The sequence below is a fragment of the Psammomys obesus genome, unplaced genomic scaffold (genome assembly GCF_907164565.1).
Source record: "Psammomys obesus unplaced genomic scaffold, mPsaObe1.curated_primary_1811, whole genome shotgun sequence".
NCBI classification, from domain to species: Eukaryota; Metazoa; Chordata; class Mammalia; order Rodentia; family Muridae; genus Psammomys; species Psammomys obesus.
The window spans coordinates 15,160,335-15,181,592 of record NW_026596064.1 but is presented as its reverse complement, the minus strand read 5'-3'; the positions used below and the strand labels follow the sequence as shown (position 1 = coordinate 15,181,592).

Here is a 21,258-nt window from a genome sequence, read left to right as displayed (position 1 = left end):
GTGCAAACAGCAGTGTGCATTCCCACTAACAAGGACATTCTCCTGCACAGCCAGAAACCAACAACCAAGATCAGAAAATGAACACTGTTGCTATGCTAACATCTAGGCCCCAGATGCCATTCTGAAAGGATCAGACTAACTTTGTAACCTATATGTCTTCTAAAACCTATATTTTTGAGTTTTCGGCCCAGGTTAAGCTAAAGCCTCTTAGTACTTTTGCAAAGAATGGAGGAATGTGACCCTGGCCATCTGTGAGGACAGAGATAAGAAAGCGAGCAAGCAACCACCTTCACTCAGCAAAAAGAATGACCAGACCTTTGTCTGCGAGATAGCGCTTCTTAGCAACCAACCCAGATGGCCTCAATCCTTCTTCTGAGTAGCCTCTGACCTCCAGCCAAAACTCTTAGCCCCAATTTTCAAGGATGAGCTAATCATTCCCCACCCCCACCTTTAATTGCAGCCACATCCACACTTAGCAGGACTGGAAGACTTACCAATTATCTTACCTTATAGCTTCCTCATCCAATCCTGAATTGCAAAGACTGCAACCCGTGAAAATTCCCGCCCTTGTCCTTTAAAAGCCCAAGGCCTTTATCTCCCAGTGCCACTCTTTGCTGACCAGCAGGGGTGACCCCACTGCATGATGGCTCAAATAAACCTCTTGGCAATTGCATCAATTCGGTATCCTGAGTGCTCTTCATCTACTTCCTAAAAGTTAGGGTCCCCCCTTGGGCCTAACAATTCAAGTTTCTCACACTGTTGCAGAGTCAACCTGGTCTACAGAGTGAGTTACAGGCCAGCAGTAAGGCATATATAGTTAAGATCCTATCTAAAGACACACATGAACACAGTCACCTACACACAAACACACACACACCACACACTTGGTTCATTAAACTACCAAGAAGATAGAAGTCCAAATTACAACTTGAGTCGCAACTTTTCACAAAGTATTTCTTTCCTAAGTCATCATTTTTACTCAGTATCTCTTTCTTCTTCCCTTTTCCCCACACAGATAAAAGTCAGCCTTGCTGGAAATGATCATTTTTCCATTTTCCTTAGGTTTTTTCAAATGTTTATCTTTAGAATGATTTCTTTTAAAGAGTCAGCGAAATTTACAGTGTTCTGCTAGGCTAAGTAAGTATATATACAGAGATCGCAAGAAAGCTGTCTGGCTCTAATGTTTGATTAGATCCTCTAACCCAAGGGATGGCTTCAATCTCCTGTTTACAGGTTACTCCTGAATGTGTGGGGTATTAGCAGACTACTGCCGTGACACTAGCACAAACCACTCCATTCTAACATAGCTCCAAAGCACAACTTACACAGAATGACATAACAGACCGTCCTTCATTACAGTACTCCCCATGCTTCAATCCCTAATTAAACGGACTTTTCAAAGGCAAGGACATTGTTTTCCAGCCAGCAGTCATTTCCAATCCACCCTCCACTCACTTCCCTGACTTCCTGCTTTTTATTTTTTGCATAAAACTTGATAAAGGTTATTCTTCCTGCCTTTTTCTCCTCTGACAAGTAAAAGCCAAATTCATCTCTGAACATTGGCATGCTGTTTTTAAATCCTCTCAAGTAAAAGCAGCAAATCAATTTGTTGTGAGGCAGTGATTGCAGACAGGGGTTTTAGGTTTCTAGGAGTAAATCTACCATTCAAAACTGATAAAGGAATTCTATCTTTCAACTCGAAGCTTTAAATGCTATTGACACAGGCTGTGTATTCATTTGTACTAACTCATTCCAAACTGAGATAAATGCTCAATTAATGTCACACTGAATTAATTCAGGCACCATAACATGATTAGATTACCTAGAAGGCACTCTGATGACATATCTGGCAGTCTGGAAAGTTCATTATGATCTCAGCCAAGAATATGAATTTCCTCAGGAACGGCACCATCAAGATCCTAGCTATGGTTTCACTTCTATCCAGCCTTTTATGTCATGTGTTTTAAAAATTATTACAGATCAACCTTATAGAGAAGATTTTTCCAATATGGTCTTTTAGGACAAAATTTTCTCATAGAAAAGGCTACATAGTGTGGATGGGGGTGGGGTGATGGGGCTGGAGAGATGGCTCAGTGGTTAGAAGCACTGTCTACTCTTCCAGAGGTCCCCAGTTCAATTCCTAACAACCACATGGTGGCTCACAACCATCTACACAGGAATATGATGCCCTCTTCTGGCATATAGGTGTACATGCAGATAGAGCACTCTTAAAGAAAAGGCTACAATGGTATATGTAACTTTTTTTGTAGACCAAGCTGGCCTTGAACTCACCTCTGCCTGGGGCTAAAGGTGTGTTCTACCACATGGTCTCTTTTTCTGAGGGGTCTAGGGTCTGGGGATCAAACCCAGAGCCTTGTATGGATTAAGTAAGCACTCTCCTGACTGATGCTCCCAGTCCCAAAAGGATGTATCAGTATCCCCAACAGACACCCACAGTGAATGCTACAAAAAGTTCTGTCACTGAAGCAGGGAACTGAAGCAGGCACTGCTATGACTCACTGCCAGGAGCATGATCTGATGAAGATCATCCTGCTGCAGGCTCAGGCCTACCAGACGCCAGTGGAGCCAGAGCCACATGGGCTTTAGTTTAAAGCACGACCAAACAGAATTCAAACTGGCACCACACATGTCCTCCCCAATTGCACCTGCGATTGCTACATTACATGGCAAAGTGATGTAGTGATTAACCGAGTCGGATAAAGGAGAGCAGCAGCATGGCAGAGCCAATTACAACTCTTTGAATGCAGCTGGTCTGGCTTGCAGCAGGAAAGAAGTCAGAAGACAGCACCGGGAAACTCAACATACCGATGTTCGTGTGAAGGTGAACGACCATGTGTTGAGAAACACAGGTGGCCGCCAGTAGAATGGTACCACACAGCCAGCAAGTACATAGGGACTTGGCTTCTACAATTGGAGTCTAGATTCCAACCAAGCGCAATGAGCTCAGGAGGAGGAGTCTCACTCTAAGCTGCATTTCAGCTTTCACATCCCGAGGCAGTCCAACCCATCTGGACTTTGGAACCATAGGACTGTGACACAGCAAATATTGCTAGTGTGACACATTTAACCAGTTAACCTATCATGATCTGCTCTGTGCCGCAGAATGCTAACCCCCCACAGTCCACATTACTTTCCTTCACTGGTGGAACTAAGGGCTCTTGTTCTAGGGTCATTTGCCCCTCTCCCTTTTCTAAAGCTTCCTTTCTGTGTCATGGAAAACTGCTTAGAAAACAATCCCAACCCAAATTAGTTCTGTATATAAACAAGAAAATGTTCTTCTTTCAGGACAGGTTTTCTCTGTGTAGCCCTGGCTGTCCTGGAACTCACTATGTAGACCAGGCTGGCCTCAAACTCAAGAGATCCACCTGCCTGTGCCTCCCAAGTGCTGAATCTCAGGGAGCCAGGTGCCATTACAGCCTGGCTCAAGATAAATGTTTCTTCTGGGAGAGAGCGGCTCACTATGCAGTCCAGGATGGCCTCAAACTTGTAATACTCCCATCTCAGCCCCTCCACAATATAAGATTTCAGCCACTTGTCACCACACCTAGCTAAAAAAGAACAATCAGAGAATTTGTTGGATAGGATCCAACCTGATTCTATCATTTTATTTTTCCCCTTTATTTTTATTTTATAAGTATGAGTATTTTGCCTAGATGATGTCTGTGCATCACATATCTGCCTAGTGCCCATGAAGGCCAGAAGAGGGCATCAGATGCCCTGGGACTAGACTTACAGTTGTGAGCTGCCATGTAGATGCTGGGATCAAACTTGTCCTCAGAAAGAGCAGCCAGTGCTCCTAACCACTGACCACCTCGACAGTCTGATTCTGCTCCTTTAAAATAAACCCACAATGATAAAGAGAAACTCATCTATGACCAAAAAGGTCCACCTCCACACCAACAAATCTGTAACACTCAGGCTGGCATAATGACATGGAAGCTGTGCATACTCTCAGAGAACTGACTGTCTCAACTTGCAAAGCTGAATAAATAAGTACACAGAGTCAGAAAATTATTTTAATAGTTACAAAACATTTTTTACAGAATCAGTATAAAATAGCAATTGATTATAATTATGAGAATTAGACTTGAGGTCTTAGCTAAATGGGGCTGGATTAACCACAGGCCTTAACCTGCTGCCTCAGAGACCATCCTCAGAAGCCCACACTGCTGACGTCTGTCATGGTTAGCTGATGAGATGACCGGGTCTTTCAAAAAACACTCTCTCTACTCATTCTTTGGAGGCTTGAAGTGAACTCGGCAGCGTTCATTAAACACCTAAGACATTCAAACAGAAACAACGTCATCCAGTCCTCTGTATAAGTCAGGCCTGGGTATGAATTCAGATAACAGACAGGACAATGTTACCATTTTTTATCTAGGTCAATAGGCTTCGGGAACAGTAAATTTTTTAGCATACCAAATTAAGCATGATGTATGCCTTGGTAACATTCACTAGATAATTTCAGCACCCATTTGCTGGCTGGACCTGTCTTCTGCTAAACTATGTGAATTTATATATTTCTTGTTCACCTTGCTTCCTAAAAATTGAAACAACATATCATAAATGTCAAGAGAATGTCCCATGACTAAATACATAAAGTTTTCATAGGAATAATGGTTTAAAAAGAATAAGGGAGTGTTAACATTCTTATGTGAGAAGATTTCTGATGTATGTTAAAGGAAAACATACACACATAGCATCCTTCTATTTGTCAACAGAGGAAAACTCACTATAAGGACAGACATGAATGTCTGAAGGCATGTCCCACTCCTCCACGTGAAGACTGCACAGCATGAGGGTGATGCTCACTGTATACCTTTTAATAGCTGTGTTTGTTTTGAATTTGCATTTAGAGATAGGGTCTTCCTTTGTGGCTTGAACTTGCGATGTAGCTTGGCCTGGCCTCAAACTAAAAATCCTCCTGCTTTAGCCTCCCAAGTGCTGGAGTTACAGGCCACCATGTCTGGCTACATTTTGACTTTTCTGTGGGCTAATGATACACAGAATACTCTCTCTCCATGCCTATGTGTAGTCCACTGTTAGTGTCTTGGATACTTACTTAGGTTTACTGGGAATTTAATCCCACCATATTGAATAGTACCTGGGATAGCACATCCAAAATTGTTTCGCTCTTTCTACCACACTTCACATGTACCAAAGTCCTGGACTGGCTTTCAAATGTGTCTTTTTTTTTTTTTTTTTTTTAAAGATGGATGTAATTATTTAATGGCACAAGAAATAAGCTGGCTACAGGTAGGTAGAAGATGACCTCACTTATGACTTTAAAAAACAGTTAACAAACCCGAACAAGCATATGAAAGCCGGAAGGTCATATACCAAGATACCAACACCATCTCAGCTTAATGATTACATTAAAAAAAATTTTTTAATGAAAACTCTGAAACAAATTATTTCTGCACAAAAGCTCCTGAGGGGTTAAACAGTTATTAAATGCCAGAAGTCAGTCGGTGCCCAGCAGTTAATATTTCACTGCAGGAGCTCCAGCCTGAGAATGGTGGAGCTTAGTTCGGCTGCTCCTTCCTTCTGCTGAAACTTACTTATCCGATGTTTCCGCTCCACTAAATGTTACCCGTGTAGTCACGTTTAATAAGACCCAATGAATATTAACTGACACAATTGCAAAATAATGCTAGCAATTTTGGTTTTGTGAAAAGTAACTGCATAAAAGGCTAAATTTAACAAAGAACCTCTTTGAAAGTTCTCTGTTAACTACAGTAAAAACTCAATATGCCCATAATTAGTGTTATAAGATACAAAGAATGTATGCAGTCCCACTCTGTAGTCGTCACGGAGTCTTCCGCATACCTGTAAAGCCGTTATGCTTCCACACAGGCACTGCCCTCAGCCACTTGTTGGGTTCTCTGTTCTGCCTGAACTTCCTGTCCTCTCCCCTGGCTCCCCTTGCTTGTTCAGTTTCTTCCCTATTTCTCTATGAGAACCAACTTTATTTCCTACCTTCCAGCTCCTGTCATTTACCACTTCTTCGACATTTAGTTCTGACTGCATCCATTTCAACTGCAAGAAAGGGGGAAAAATTAAAATTCTGAACTGTAAACAGTTAAAACTATAGCTCCAGTACTGGGAAGTGGGGGTGGGGTGAAGACAGGCACACCCTGGGGAACTGCTGGCCCCAATCCAGTGAGAGAGCCTGCCTCAAAAAATAGGGTGGAGAAGTGACTGAGGAAGACATCCCAACATAACATCTGTTTCACATATACCAGCCCAGGCCACCAGACCCACACAGAATAAAAGGATAAGCTGTCATTTTTGTTTGAGCTCTGAGGCACTGGAAGCACTGACTCTCCAAGATTCAGACCCAAACATGTCTGTCTCAAGGTGTCCTCCAAGGCCCTGTGTCTAGGGAGATGGCCTTACTAATTCTGACAGGGAGAGAAAAGAACAGTAAAACCAGCCCAAGAATAAAAAGCTTCCCTGAAAACAACTAGAAAGTAAAGCATCTCTAATGGATGACAGTTGTGGATATAAACATGGATTTGTTTTGGTCCCAGGTGTGGGATGTGGGACTGATTCAGATGGTCCACAGCAGCAGACTATTGGCTTCATGCAGGCTCTGAGAGGAGCTCTTTGCCAGCTGCAGAGAGTTTAAATCTGAGGACTCTGGAGAGAATAAATGCCAGAGTCCAGAGCATGTGGAAGCTCCGAGAAAGAACAAGGCTGCTGCTGCTCCTGGTTGCTGTTGTGAGACTAGATAGAGATCTCCTGAAACAAGGATTAGACTGGCTCCAAGGAACCCAACAACCCTAAACAGCAGGAAGCAGCTAAGAAACAGAACACGTCTCCCTCGCCCACTAGCCCTTTTTCTCTCCTACCTGGTGTTGGGGTGTTGGAAGAGATTGGGTGGAAGAGGGAGAAAAATATAAAAGAAACATAAATAAAAGTTTTTAAAAGGTATGCCAACAGATGCCACTATTGCTGATCTAGGACAGAAAGGTGCCTCCAGGGAGAAGGAGAAAAAGAAGTTCAGCTGCAGAAAGCTCATCCACAGAGAGAAAGCTGACTGGAAACTCTAGCTGACAGATGTCAGCGCCTGCCAGGGGGCTGTGAGGGCCGATCAGGTGAGGTTACCTCCCTCCGTTACAACTGTTATTCCGCTGGGAAGCCTCACCGAGGGGACACTGCTCTGCCTGGGACTCCTGCTGGGGAACTCTCCCCAGCTGATTCCTGCTAGATACTTCAAGCACCCAATTCAATGATGTTCTATATGGGATGACGGTAAGCCCTATGATGGAGGAAGTAAGGAAGCACCAGTAGAAACTGGCCTTCAGTGTGTCCATTGTGAGATCAAGGGGAAGAAATATCTTCTGAACCTAACTCTGCAGTTACAGTGTTACCATGAAAGCAAGGTTTCAGCGCTGTTCTGCCTTCTCCTGTCTACTAAGAGTTCTGACTGCTAAAGGTCACTGACATCGGTAGGTGTTTATCTGGATGTGAAACTTCTAATTCTCAAATTCTGTGTGACCTCTGGCCCTGGAGGTATAAAAAAAAAATCTAAGATGTTAGGAAGTCTGCCTAAGACTTGTAATGAAAAGAAAAACAGAAATTTGATAACAAAAGGGCACAGATAATCTTAATTTGCTACACTGTGCCATAATATGGATTCAGTTTTTATTTAAAGAAACAGCAAATAGGTGAGAAAGATGTTAAAGGGGTGGCAAAAATGAGGTAATTTTTGGTAAGAAAAGTTAAAAAGAAAGAAGCTTCTTTGTTCTACTACTAAAAAGCTCCATGAAACTGCTTCCATGTTGGCACACAGAAGCTAGGGTGATCTACCTCTGTGTCTCCCAGGCCACAGCCACTCATATTTAGCTCCAGGATAAACTAGCTCATATCTGAAAAGTGAGTGCATGGGGCAGGGGCGGGGGTGGGGGAAGGGGGAGAGAATGGGAAGCTTTAGATTTTAAAAAAAATTTACACAGGAAGAGATAACATGATTAGAATTTTCCTAAATTGAAAGGATTAAAAACAAAACAAAACCCTAACATATAAAAGGCTTGAGTAGGTTGACAAGGTTTGTGGAGAATTAGCCTTAAAGATAGCATGCTTGACAATTAAAAGTTACTAAAATTCCTAACCAGCTGCAAGCTTGTGACTTCAAAGATGCCAGTTACTGTCCCCAAGTCCTCAGAGAATGAGGAAGAGCTGGAACAGCTAAAGGATTCTCTTTGGAAGATAAGACAGCTGCCATTTCCTCATCTGCTACAGCATTACTCACAGCTGCCCTTAATGGCGGGGAAGCAAACCTTCCATTCACTCACTGATTGCTTCCTATGCCCCTCCCTGCAGTCCATGTGGCCACGCCTCCCAGGCACTAAGAGCAAAGGGGCAGATAGGAGGGCTGAGTAAACAGGCACAATCACTCCCAACCCCAGGGTTTAGCTGAACTTTGCCCTTCACTGGCAAGGGTAGCTCTACTCTGACTTTTCAGTATGTGACTTAGCAGTCCTGCCCCACACCTCCTGTCAACATCTTTAACAAAATCCAGGATAAGGGTGATATGGCTGCTGCGTGCTCTAAAGAAACAGAAAGCTCAAAGCTACTTAGACCCTGACCAACTATACAAAATAACTACACAAATAACAAAGTAACTATACAAATAGCTCTGCCCTCACGGGGAAGGCCAAGGACTATTTTAACAGGTTCACCATCTGTAGACTCCACCACTGCCTGATGAATAAGCAAGTATGAAACAGAGACCTAAGCAGTCCTAATGGACAAAGAGAGACACACATAGGGTTGAGGCTGCATCTAGGAAATAACCGAGAAAGCACAGTAGCCTGGCCTACTTGCTATGTATGCCCTGTGCATCTGGCTACAGCTATTAAGCAAACACCAAGTTCCACAACTACTTACTATTAAAAACAAAACAAAACAAAAACTGTGTTGCCCACTGTGCTATCTTAAACAAACAATTGTTGTGATAACTGTTGGTGGTCGCATAAGAAAAGTCAATGTTATTAATAACAAATGAGGGCTAGAGAGATGGCTCATTGGTTAAGAGCACTGGCTGCTCTTCCAGAGGTCATGAGTTCAGTTCCCAACAACCACACACTGGCTCATAATGTGATCTGAGGCCCTCTTCTGGCAGATAGAGTACATGCAGATAGAGTATTCATATATATTTTTTAAGTAGCTTTTTAAACAAATAACTTTATTAATTTAAAAAAAATGGGTCAGTTAAGATTGCAAAATGGATAAAGGTGCTTGCTGCCAAGTCTAGTGACCTGATTTTAATCCCAGGAACTCATCTACTAGAAGAAAAGAATCAACTTCTCCAAGTGGTTCTCTGACCTACACACACACAAACACAAATAAATATAATTGAAAAATAACAAGTGCTCAAAATCATTCCAGAGAAGAGTATACATATGTACACAGGTGAGACAGAGAAGGGGAAGAGGCTGAAAAGCAGATAAACAGCAAAGGAACATGGTAAGCATTCTGCATGTGAACTCTTTACATTGCTTTGCAACTTTTTTCTTAAGTTTGGAATTACATAAAATTGATACCTGAAAGTCCCCTTAAAAATGAGGGCAATATTCCCATTCAGAAGGCAAACAAGATAGACACCAGAAGTGGTGGAAGAGCGGGAACAGGATGGGACCCTACCACAGATGTCCTCTAAAAGACTCCACCTAGCAGGGTATCGAAGCAGAGGCAGATTCAGAGCCAAACTTTGGACAGAGCACAGGTAGTCTTATGGAAGAAGGGGGAGATAGAAGGACCCAGAGGGAACAGGAGCCCCACAAGGAGACCAGCAAAGCCAAAAAATCTGGGCACGAGGGTACTGCAGAGACTGATGCATCAACCAAGGACCACATGCATGGAGAGGACCTAGAACCCCCTGCTCAGATGTAGCCCATAGGCAGCTCAGTCTCCATGTGGGTTCCCTAGTAAGGGGAGCAGAAACAGTGTCTGACAGGAACTCAGTTGCCTGCTCCTTGATGATCACTTCTCCCTGGCAAGGTGACCTAGTCAGCCCACAAAGGAGGAGGATCCAGGCAGTCCTGATGGGACCTGATAGGCTAGGGTCAGACAGTAGGGAAAGAGGACTTCTATGAGTGGACTAGGGGAGAGAGATAGGGGAGGACGAGGAGGGAAGATGGAACTGGGAGATGAGGGAAGAGCTACAGCTGGGATACAAAGTGAATAAATTGTAATATTTTTTTAATTGTGAAATTCATTATTAGCTGCTAATTCAAATTCCCACTAGCTTTTAAATCAAGTAATTGTGACATGTGAAAATGATTATGAAAAACAAAACAAAACAAAAAACCACGGGGGCAATGTATCCCACATAATAAAATGTTGCTGGCTCTCTCTGTAATCTATGAATTCAAGCAATTGGGGATCAAAAATACTGGGGGTGGAAACTGCACATATACCAAAAATGGATACTTTGTATTAGCTGCTATCAGCAGCCTCTGGTGACTTAAACAAGAGGGAGGGTGAAGAAAGGAAGATAAACACAAACACTATGCCACTTACATATGGGAGTTGAGAACACATGGGCTCTGTTGCCCTAGTGGGCAGAGGACCCCCAGAATACCAAAGAACAACTGTTTTCCTGGTAAGTCACTAATAAAAGCCACAGCAGTGACTCTGCCTCATTAACCCTAATACATAGGGAAAGCTTCCTTTCACATATCCCTGAATGAGCACTTGACTTTTAGACTTATGCTTATTAGTGGGTGTGAGTGTGAAAGTGTGTACATGTGTCTGTGTGTCCATCCACAGGGAGCAGGTATGGAGGTCAAAGGAAAACTTATGGGAATTAGTACTTATCTTCCACGGTCTGGGGTCTAGAGACCAAGCTTAGTCTCAGCAGCAGGCATCCTTTGCTGGCCCACGGTATTTTCTTAAGAACACTACAGGGATGCTTTTAAGTGTAGAAACGATAATGCAGAGAGCCAAAGAGCAGGGAGGACGGAAGTGTTGAGACTATGTGACTATATTCAACCAGTACTATGTCTTTGTGGCTGAAGAAGGCAATAGCTAGAACTTAATAAATCTGTATTATATTTCAGCAGACTCCTACACAATGAAAGTATATTTCAAAATACAAATTCATGAAGAAATGTTTCAAATAAACCAGCACAAATGTTTTCCACAGAGCTTCTGATGTGGTATTGGTCGATACTGATGTTTCATCTTTAACATTAGAAAACACCACCATGTTAATTTTCCCCAAGCTGCTATAGTGCATTTGTTTATAAAGTATGCGTTTATTTCCTATACCACATCTAAGTGTGATGTAAAGCCCACCTGATAACAAGGCATTACTCTTTGGCCACTTTCCTGTGGGCGTGTTGGGGGAGGTGGGACACAAGTGTGCACATGCGAGTGGAGGCCTGAAGTTTACGTCATGTATCTTTTCTGGACCACACCCTATTTACAGAGGCAGGGTCTCTTGCTGACCCTGGAACTAGCCAGCTTGCCCAGGGATCTCTTGTTTGCCTCTCCTGTCTGGAGTACTGTGATTACAGCTAGCTGATAGGCCATCCAGGCTTTTTGCTGTTGGTTTAATTTATTCATTTGATGTTTGTTTTATTTTGTCTGCATGTTTGTTTGTATGCCACATGCATGCCTGGTATCCACAGAGGCCAGCAAGGGAGATCGGATTCTTTAGAACTGGAGTTATAGCTATGAGCCTGCATGTCAGTGCTAGGAATCAAACCTAGGTCTTCTGAAAGAGCAGCCAGTGCTCTTAACCATTGAGCCATCTCCAGCCCCACCCCACCCAACTTTTTACATGGGTTCTCAAAATTGAAACTGCAGTCCTCATACTTGCACAGCAAATAATTTATCCACTAACGCATTCTCTCAACCCTGACCTGGTCATCTTTTAAAAACTAATAACCATACCTTACTTGAAGTTTTGTACATTAAAAGTCTATTTTAAAGGCTGTATTTGGGAAACCTTTGCACTGAAAATGGAAAGTGTGCTCAGCTTACCTTTGTCTGCTCTTTTCTAAGTTGCTTTAATAACGTCAAGTCATCCAGATTCTTTTCTCTCGCTTCTCGAAGACTGTTTACTACGGCTGAGGTCTGGGCTATACAGTTCTTTATAACTTTGTCCCTACTGATATGAGCTGCCATCAACTAAAAGAACAAAAAAATGAAAAGAAGTAGAGAAATCACATTAATTTGTTACATTTTAGTATTAGGAAAAAAAAATGAGCCTTGAGAAATTTAATAGTTTTAAAATAATTTTTAAAAATCTCTGGAAGAGAAAACCATTGTTCGGATTGTCTAAGTCATCTAACAGCAGATGAAAGGGGAAGCCTCAGAGCGTACAGAAGAAAAGCCAGGCTCCTCCTTCCACAGTCCAGACCAGTATCTCCTGCTTCTTCCTGAAGTACCCAGCTGGGCTTGTTCTCCAGTCTCCTGAACCTGTCCTTGCACGTGCTCCCCTACCCTATATCCACCCTTTCCACCACTGCTAATCTCTCTCCTTTCTTGTCTTTTCTAGTTGGCTTCAGTCTTGTGCTGCCAGCCAGGGAAAGATGTTATGAACTAAGTGATGAGGGAATTATCTTAGTTACAATACAGAAATACAAAGACTGTTATATTTAACTATGCAATCAGAGGCCTTGTCAAAAATTTAAAGAGTTGATAAAGCAAACCTGAGGCACAGATTAGTGGCTGCATGAACTGTGTGTGTTGACTGCAAAGATAACTGGCAGAATGACTCTCATAACCCCTTTCTTAAGAGTAACAAATCCCAAAAGACAGCATTTCTCCATCTGTCTTGGGTAGCAAGGCTTAGTAATGGTTATGGTTCAAGCTCCTCTTACCGTCACATCTGAGGAGAGCTCAGTGAAATTATTTACTTTTTATTATGAGGAGCCTTTTGAGGCTAACTTTCTAAATTCATACTTTAGCTCCCATATCCTTTCCTGTAAAGAAGTGTCAGCATTAGGGAATGCAAATATACCTTCATTGGCTACAAAAGAAACTGGACCAGGAGCCACTATAAGTCAGAGAGACTGTGAACAGCAATGTTGGATGTTCCAGACTCCTTCAAAGAGACAACACTCAAGAAGAGGTTTTAGTGGTTCTTGTTGGCTGAGCACTCTGCAGGCCCAAAATCCAGAACAAAGTTGTTTGATCTAATAATGACCACTTGGGAAAGGATACTCAAGTACATCAAACAGTACTGTTCTATGTACATCACTAATCCATGAAACTGAGGTAAAGGGAGGTTATACAAAATGCCAAGTCACAAACCTAGGATAGAAAGCAGCAGATGTGAGACTTGATCTAGCCCTGGAGTCCATACTGCTAACCGTGATACTGTCAACCCCTATACTAATAGAAGTCTGAAAATGGGAAGAACTGAACAGTAGAGATCATACAAATAGCAGGGAGGAAAGCAACAGTGACCACACATTTCTAGTTCTTACACCTGAAGACATAAATGAACAATCAAACAGCCCACAGTATGTGAGGACTTGGACCCACCCCAACTTGCCATGACTAAGTCTTTATAAGACACCACACCTTGTAATTTTCTAAAACCACAGGATTTACCTGATTGTTTGACAGAATGACATACTATAATGGGGGTGGGGGGAAGAACTAAGATGCCAGTAGGTGGTGATCTGAATTTAAATGATATGAGTAAGTTGGTTCACAAAATGACTTTTTCCACACCTGAAAATTACATTTCAGATTTCAATAATGCCTTTTTTCTGACAAGAAGTCCACACAGTAACCTTGTGGTGGGAAAGCATAAAAAACCATGTGTCATTTGAACTTTAATTTCCAATTTAATGGGGGGGCATTAAGCTATAGTACATCTGTACCATCATTTCCTTCTGCATTTGCAAATTCAAAGAGGACTCAAGCAGGTAATGAGCAACTCTACACTGGAGAAGCCAAAGCATCAGGAAGGGTGATTTATTAACATCTATGGCTTTCTCTTCCCTTCGACTATACACTTCCTCTCTCCTTCCTGATAATGGGGGGAAAACATAAAAGGGCTGAAAGGCTTTTACTCTCCGCCTTTAGCTGCTTGGCCTCTTGGAATTGATTCTTGCTAAAGTCTTGACTGTTTCATGATCCCTGTGATCATCTCTGCATACTGTCTACTTAAGCAAAAGGCCATGAATGCAGAGACCAAAACAATCCTGTTCCCATTCTTTACAACTATTTCTTCACAGATTTGTGCGTACACCAATGTCTGGAGTTGTAGAAATCATTTGAAAACTAGTGTACTCCCATACTCAAGTGTACACAGACATCATATGCTTTTCACAGTTTAGATACAAGTTAACTTCTTATTTTGTCTACAAAGAAAGGTATAAAAGAAATACAAAAGACAGGCTCAAGAGATAAACTTACAGACTCATAAAGTTGTTTACAGGTTTGGCTGGCATCAATTTTCCCTGCAAAGGAAGCTGTTGGAACCGTAGTATTTAATTCATGTACTATTCTGTCATCAATTGTCCTCATCACCTTGAGTAATTCCTATATATTTTTAAAATAAAAAAAAAAAAACACAGAAGAATATAATCTCAATGAAGTGTTAAGTGATCAAAGCTAAATATTTAAACAAAAAGAAAACAAGAGTTTGGATATTTTACAAGCCTTTTACATAGGAGGAAAACAGCCCCAACAGTACACTCAGACATCTCCGTGTTTACCACACGGTGACAGGCGGGACATGTAGTGGTGACTCTAACAGGGGACTCCAGTCTAGTTCTGCAGCGCAGCAGTGAATCCCACTGTCTGGCATGTACTTAGCAAACTGTGTCTTCCAGATCCAGCACACAGGCAAAGAGGGCTCTCCAACCACTGTACCATACTCTCCAAAACCACTTGTGCCGCCGCTCTAACCTAACTTTGCAAATGTGGCACCAGGGGACGCGAGGGCAGGACTAGTCAGCTCACAGAAGTGAAGCCGCACACCACCAGCCTTACCTTGCAGTTCTTTGACTTTCTCCTATGACTGTAGATATTTTTGTGATAAAAACAGAACAAATTTGCTACTAGAGAAAAACACATACTTTGGCTCTTTAATTCACTGAAAAAGTAGGAATTAGTTCTGGCTTTTCTTTGTAACCCTGGTTCACATTTCTCAAGGCTCTGCTTTCCTTCAAAGTCTTCAACTCACAAAAACCCAATCCAAAGAAAAATATACCACAAGTTATTTACTGCTGCCGAGTGGCTGGAGATGTTGCTCAGCATGAGGCCCTTGGTTTCAGCCCAGAAGCCTATTACACCCAAGAGAGAGAACAACAGAGAGCTGAGTATTTGCACAGCACAGTCCTTCCCCACATCCTGAGGCAGCTCTTCTCATTCAGTAGAGAAAGGACCAGCTACACTGTCCTCAGGACTGAGTGTCTAAGCATGTACACCTCTCTTTTTTATATATATTCTTAAAAGTGTGACATCTCCTACTCCCCCCCCCCCAAATAAAAACCCAGGATCACTGAAAAAGCCTCTGAGAAAACAATCTCACTAACCTACAACACACTTATCTGTGAAAACTTCCAAGTTAGCGTTTAACCTTACCATGTCTTAGAGGATCTCCCTCAACATACCACCCCATTTCTTTACTTTGTCAAATTAAACCCATTACCAAAACCAACACTTTCCTATCCCCCCTCCCATTTGTTAAAACTCCTTATTAGTGTAACCATCTGTCAGACCTCAGGCAGTCCATGTATGGAGAAATGAGCTCGAACTGGACTAGGATTTCTGGCCATTAAAACACCAGTGTTCCTCAGGAACTTGTGAAACTGGCTTCCTTCTGCCGACCCTCGCATCTGGCAGAAGAGACATGTTGTGTATGAAAGCACAATGGCCTCCAGGCTCCCTCAGTCCCTACTCACAAGTGCTCAGTATACATCTCAAAGGTCACACTAGCTTCCTGGCTGTTCCTTCCTCCCATCCTCCTTAAAACCAGCATACACAAACACACACAAACACACACACTCTCTCTCTCTCACTCGCTCCTCCCCACAACTTCCTGCTATGCTCTCATGTTCTGCCTCTCTCTCCCTCTGTCTCTCAAATAGCCCTGACCATGACCACTCTTATCCATAATAAAAAAAACCTTCCTCTTAATCATACCAGAGTGGCCATTTCAATGGTTCACTTACTCTGCCCCCTCACATACTTGTAGAAAATTTTGAAAAAATATTTAATACCTAAAGTTAACCATTAGTAATACATTAACAAGTTTCCTTATTATTTTTATACATTTTATGAAGTAACATTTTAAAGAATGCCATACTGTGACTATTTTGCCCGTGTTACTAAAAATGCCTTGGAGAATCCACACCCAGTGCTGGGAATCAAACCCAGGTCCTCAAGCATGAGAGGCAAGTGCTCCATCACTAACCTAGTCCAGCTTCCTTTAAGGCATTTTGAATAGTTCTATAATGTCTGTGGAGGAGTCAAACCTGTTACCAACTGTAACCACTTAAGCAGAGCATGTGCTCTAAATTCTGCTCCACCACTTCATTCACCTTAAAGTGCTGAATATTTTAATGACCTGATCATGATCTCAATACAGAAATAAAACAATTTCAAATGTCCATAATTTAGACTAATAAATGACAGGCAAGGACTTGTGAGAAAGTCCAACAGATAAAGGCACTTACTGCCAAGCCTGATGACCTGAGTTCAACTCCCACATGGTAGAAAGAGAAAGCCACAGGTTGTCCCCTGACCTCCACTCACTTGAATACCACTGCTCATGCATTCCCTTCCCCATAAATAAACTTAATGAAAACAAAACACAAGCAAAACAGGCAAATAACACAAAATTCATTATCTTGTCTCCTTTCCCTGTAACTACATTTGTTGATAGTATTCTTTGCAAACCATAATTCTTAGGAGACATAAGAAGTCCGTATGGTTTTAGGGACAATCTCAAAATATTCCCTGGGCAACTAGCATTTTAAATAGTATGCCATATAATGTAGGATATATAATGCCCATGAGCAGTAAATTCCAAACAAATGATGACAGCACTTGTTGAGTCACAGGACAGAAAAGGCTAGGTGTGGTGGCACAAACCTGTGATCTTAGCACTCAGGAGGCTGAGACAGGAGAATCATGAGTTGGAGGACATCAAGAGCTACATAGCAAGATCCTATCTCTAGGAGGGGGAAAATATAGCAGACAGAGCCAACCTAACCTTCTACAACATGACTGCTTCATTTCCATACCCCCTTTAAAAAATCTCTTTCAAGTTCTTCTTTTCCTCTGTGCACAGTGAACTTATCTTCTGAGCCCAAGTTTCAGTTGTACTTCTTGGATAGTTTCCCATGGCCAGGAAAGCTCTCGGCAACGTTCTTCGAATGGTGTAAGGTAGAGGAGCAGAGCTCCTCCTTTCACTACCTCACTGTATTATTCAGACAGCAGTTGCTGACAGACACAGAGGTACTGTGAAAAAGGGAAAGTACAGTGAAGTGAACTGTGGTCAAGCTGGGGTTCAGGGCTATTTCGGGCAGGAGATCAAGAAACGCCTCTGACAAAGAGCAGGTATTCCCTCTTATATGCAGATCCTAGCTTCAAATCTTACTCCAAAGTGTTTAACCTAGGGTGCCTGAAGAGGCCAGGAAGCTAGAAAGGGAACATGAGAGAGAAGGGAAAAAGGCCTTAGGGAAGGTGAGACAGTAGAACAACATGATTATCAGAGTAGAGGGGGAGAGAAGGACAGAGGGCAGGTAGAGAAGGTAGAGGGAAGGGATAACTCAAACTAAGAATTATGAAAAATCCCTATTAAAATCTACTTTGTAAGTTATTTAGAATTTAATTTGCTTTTTAAAAAGTTTGAAGGGAGGTACCCTGCATGGATGGGTATAGGTCCTCCCACAAGCCATGTATTATATGAAAATCACAATGCCAAGTGTGGAATATCAACTATCATCATGTACAGAGTGTAATACTTGACAATGGTAATAAATGACTGTTAATGGTTTGCGTATTTATTGTGCTACACTCTCCATCATTACTTTAGCATACTTCCCTTCTACTTATACTTCAGAGATTCCCTGTTTACTGAATCCCAATTGCACCAAGAAGCCATGACAAGGACTGGCTTAAACCTAGATAAGGTTTAATTACTGTTCATATTTGCACAACATAAAATCACCTGTAGCACATTTCTCAGAACATAATCCCTTTATTAAGCAATACATGACTGTACAGGAACTGTTTTGCCTGTGTGCTATTACCTCTGCCTAGAAGTCAACTGGTATTATGGAAGACTCATGACCTCTTGATTTCTTTCTGAGCTTTTATGCATTTTATTCGTAACTCCAGTCTCTTCTACATGTTTTAATCCTCACCTAAAGCTCATTTTATACCCTGTTCACCATGGTATCTCCCAGAGCCTGGTAGCTGGCAGATACCTGGCAGGGGCTACATTGTGTATCCTAGGGTACATGCTAAAGCCCTAAGTCCTTGTAGACAGGGCTTTCAGGAAAGAAAGTTAAATGAAGGTCACAACCAGGCACACAGTTGTTTCAGCTACTTGAGAGACTGTGGCAGAATTTCTTGAGCCGGGACTATTAGGGCCAGCCTCCACAACATAGTGAGATCTTGTCAAATACAAACACACACACATATGGAAATCAACAGGGCAAGAATCCTAATCTACCACAACTGGGGTCCTTCTTGGAAGACGAGACCTAAGTGGCCCTGCTCCAACTGCACAAACACAGAGAAAAGGTGTGAAGACAAGGTGAGAAGACAGCCTGTAAGCTAGGAACAAAGACTTCACCACAAGTCAACCCCAACAGGACCCTAATCTTGGACTTCTAGCTTTCCAAACTTCAGGAAACTATAGTTCTGTTGTTTAAGACACTGAGTCTGCAGGTATGGCAGCCTGAACAGGATGAAAAAGTACCCAGTAAGTTGTTGAGTGTATGTTAAAATGAGATTTGAAGCATGCAATTTTAAAATTTCTTTTTTGGATTATATTTCACTTTGCAAACACAGTATTTTCTGGGAGTGCTACAATGGGGAGAAACACAAAAAGCTTAAAACTCTTTAAAAATCTTTTAAGCTTAAAAATACCCAGCCGTGTAAAAACAAAATCAGAATTCCTAGTAGTTGGAACTTGACAGAAAGTGACAGGGACTGCCATGAGAAAACTTTTGAAGATGAAAGCATCCACTTTGATGTTGACATAGTTTGCTTTGCAAGAATGTCAACATCAAACTAGGAGCATTTGTAAATTCCTGTACACTACACCATATACAAGATATATCCCTCCAAAACAGTAAACAAAGCCTGAACTCTATGCAGCATATTGAGAAGTACTCTTTAGTTTTGCAACTGACTTTAAAACCCCTTCTCAAATTAAAAGGTGAACTAATAAATTGAGACGTGGATATGGAGAATACAGTCAGAGCAGAGATCGCAAATCACTGACTGCAGACTTTAGATGGCAGGTACATGAACATTCACAGTACAATTCTTTCAACATCTCGTAATTATGAGGTAAAATCCTAATATTTACAATAAAAAAAAGAGACATGACTTTCAGTTTATTTCCCCTGGTATTCATTGCAGCACTTTCCACGGTTAGGATACATACACACAAACAGATCTAACAGATCTTCAGAATTTTGATTAATAATTTGTGAGAATTCTAGTCAACCGTGTCTTATAATTTTACCAAAGTCATCGAAGTTTAAGTGCCATACATTTAATGGTGTTTTATTTTATTACAGCATCTTCATGTATGTTTTTGGTCCTGTCTGTGAAGGAGTGGAAGCAAAAATGAATGCCTGTTTTACAAGGGGGTTGGAAGATATGGTAAGGCTTGCTCTGGGTAACCAGGTCCTTAGCTTTTTAGCTCAGATACTCATTATTAAATCTTTTGGCCAAGGGACTGGAGAGATGGCTCAGTGGATAAGAGTACCTGCCTGTCTTTTCTTGCAGAGGACTCAGGTTCAATTCCTAGCACCCAAAGGACAGCTCACAATTGTTTCTAACTTCTGTCCAGAGGATACAATGCCCTCTTTTGGTCTCTGGTGACTCGACACAGATGTGGTGCACAAACCTGCCGCTAATAGATTTTTTTTTTTTTTAACTTTTGGCCAAATTATTTGTCAAACAAATCGATTTAATGAGGCTGTCTTTATGAATACCACTACCTACAAACTAGTCAAAAGTATTGAGGTACTACTGATAGGGAAAAGACATGTGAAAAGAATTTTCACTATCTTTAACTAAAAATACATTTTAAAGGTCATGCTTTTCTTTTTAATTCAGCTCTAATTTAATAGCAGGACCTCCACTGCGAACTGATCAACATCAGGATCGTTATTCTTGAATTCTTGGGTGAGTATTAAGTCTTGGACCTTTGATATTTTTAGTACAAAAAGACACGTTGTTTTTCTTAAGTGTTACACCTTCTCTCGGGATCAAGAAGGCAGTAGCACAGACCAAGTATTAGAACGAACCCAAGGTTCCAAATATTCTGTCTCACCAAAACAGGACCCTACGCCAATCTTTTTTTTTTTCCAATCAAGTACACGAGGTCTCTTTCACTTCTTTCTCTCCCACAAAAAAGCGTCGGTTTAGAAGTAAGAAAGGAATTGCAGAAGCTGGGAACGAAGTTCAGGGACCTGCTGAACTGTTAAAATCCCTACCCACTGCTTCCGAGCTCGGCTTTACCACTCCAGACTGACCTGGAGGGCCTCAGACCGCTCCCTGCCCTGAGCACCTGCGCTTCCCAAGGCCACCCCCAGCCCCCATGACCTCCACAGGCTCTCCTAAAACCTGCCGAACCGCCTGCTTCCTCCACAGTCGGTCTATCCCTCCCAGGCCAAAGCACGGACTAGGATCTGGGGACAAAAGGCTGGACAAGCTTGCCACGTGAGGAAAAACCTCATCACCTGGAACTCGGCGAACTCTTCACAGTTCACACCGCCACTGGGCGCCGCCATATTGGACGAACGTGAGGACCCCGCAGCTGGCCAATCACCGCGGAGCAGAGGTGTCCGCGGTGCCGCCAGACAGCAAGTCGTGCGGGCCCGGGCGCGGGGCGGCCCTCCTCCAAGCCTGTCCACTCTCTGAGCCTACGGTATACGGGTACTTGTTAATGAGGGGCGAGACCCCGAAGAAGCCGTCGAGAAACCAGGGCGTTTGGGGGCGGTGAGGGTGGGCAATCGGTGAGAATGACTAAATGTTAAAAAAAAAAAAAATAGCGACGCCAGCACGCCG

The 21,258-nt window shown here is 42.3% G+C and overlaps 1 protein-coding gene across 2 annotated transcripts; it reads right to left on the bottom strand.

The window, feature by feature from the left end:
* Positions 1–4,024: 4,024 nt before the first annotated feature.
* Mix23 (mitochondrial matrix import factor 23) lies at positions 4,025–21,257 on the bottom strand. Of its 2 annotated transcripts, none has more exons than XM_055624802.1 (5): positions 20,931–21,257; positions 14,410–14,535; positions 12,019–12,165; positions 6,001–6,060; positions 4,025–4,298 (listed from the first exon to the last, which is right to left on the bottom strand). In XM_055624802.1, the coding sequence occupies exons 1-5, from the start codon at positions 20,979–20,981 to the stop codon at positions 4,248–4,250; spliced, it is 435 nt and encodes a 144-aa protein (XP_055480777.1). In that variant the 5' UTR covers positions 20,982–21,257; the 3' UTR covers positions 4,025–4,247. The 2 variants fall into 2 exon arrangements, with proteins under 2 accessions (XP_055480777.1, XP_055480776.1); XM_055624801.1 differs by lacking the exon at positions 20,931–21,257 and adding an exon at positions 15,720–16,075.
* Between the last annotated feature and the right edge of the window lies 1 nt (position 21,258).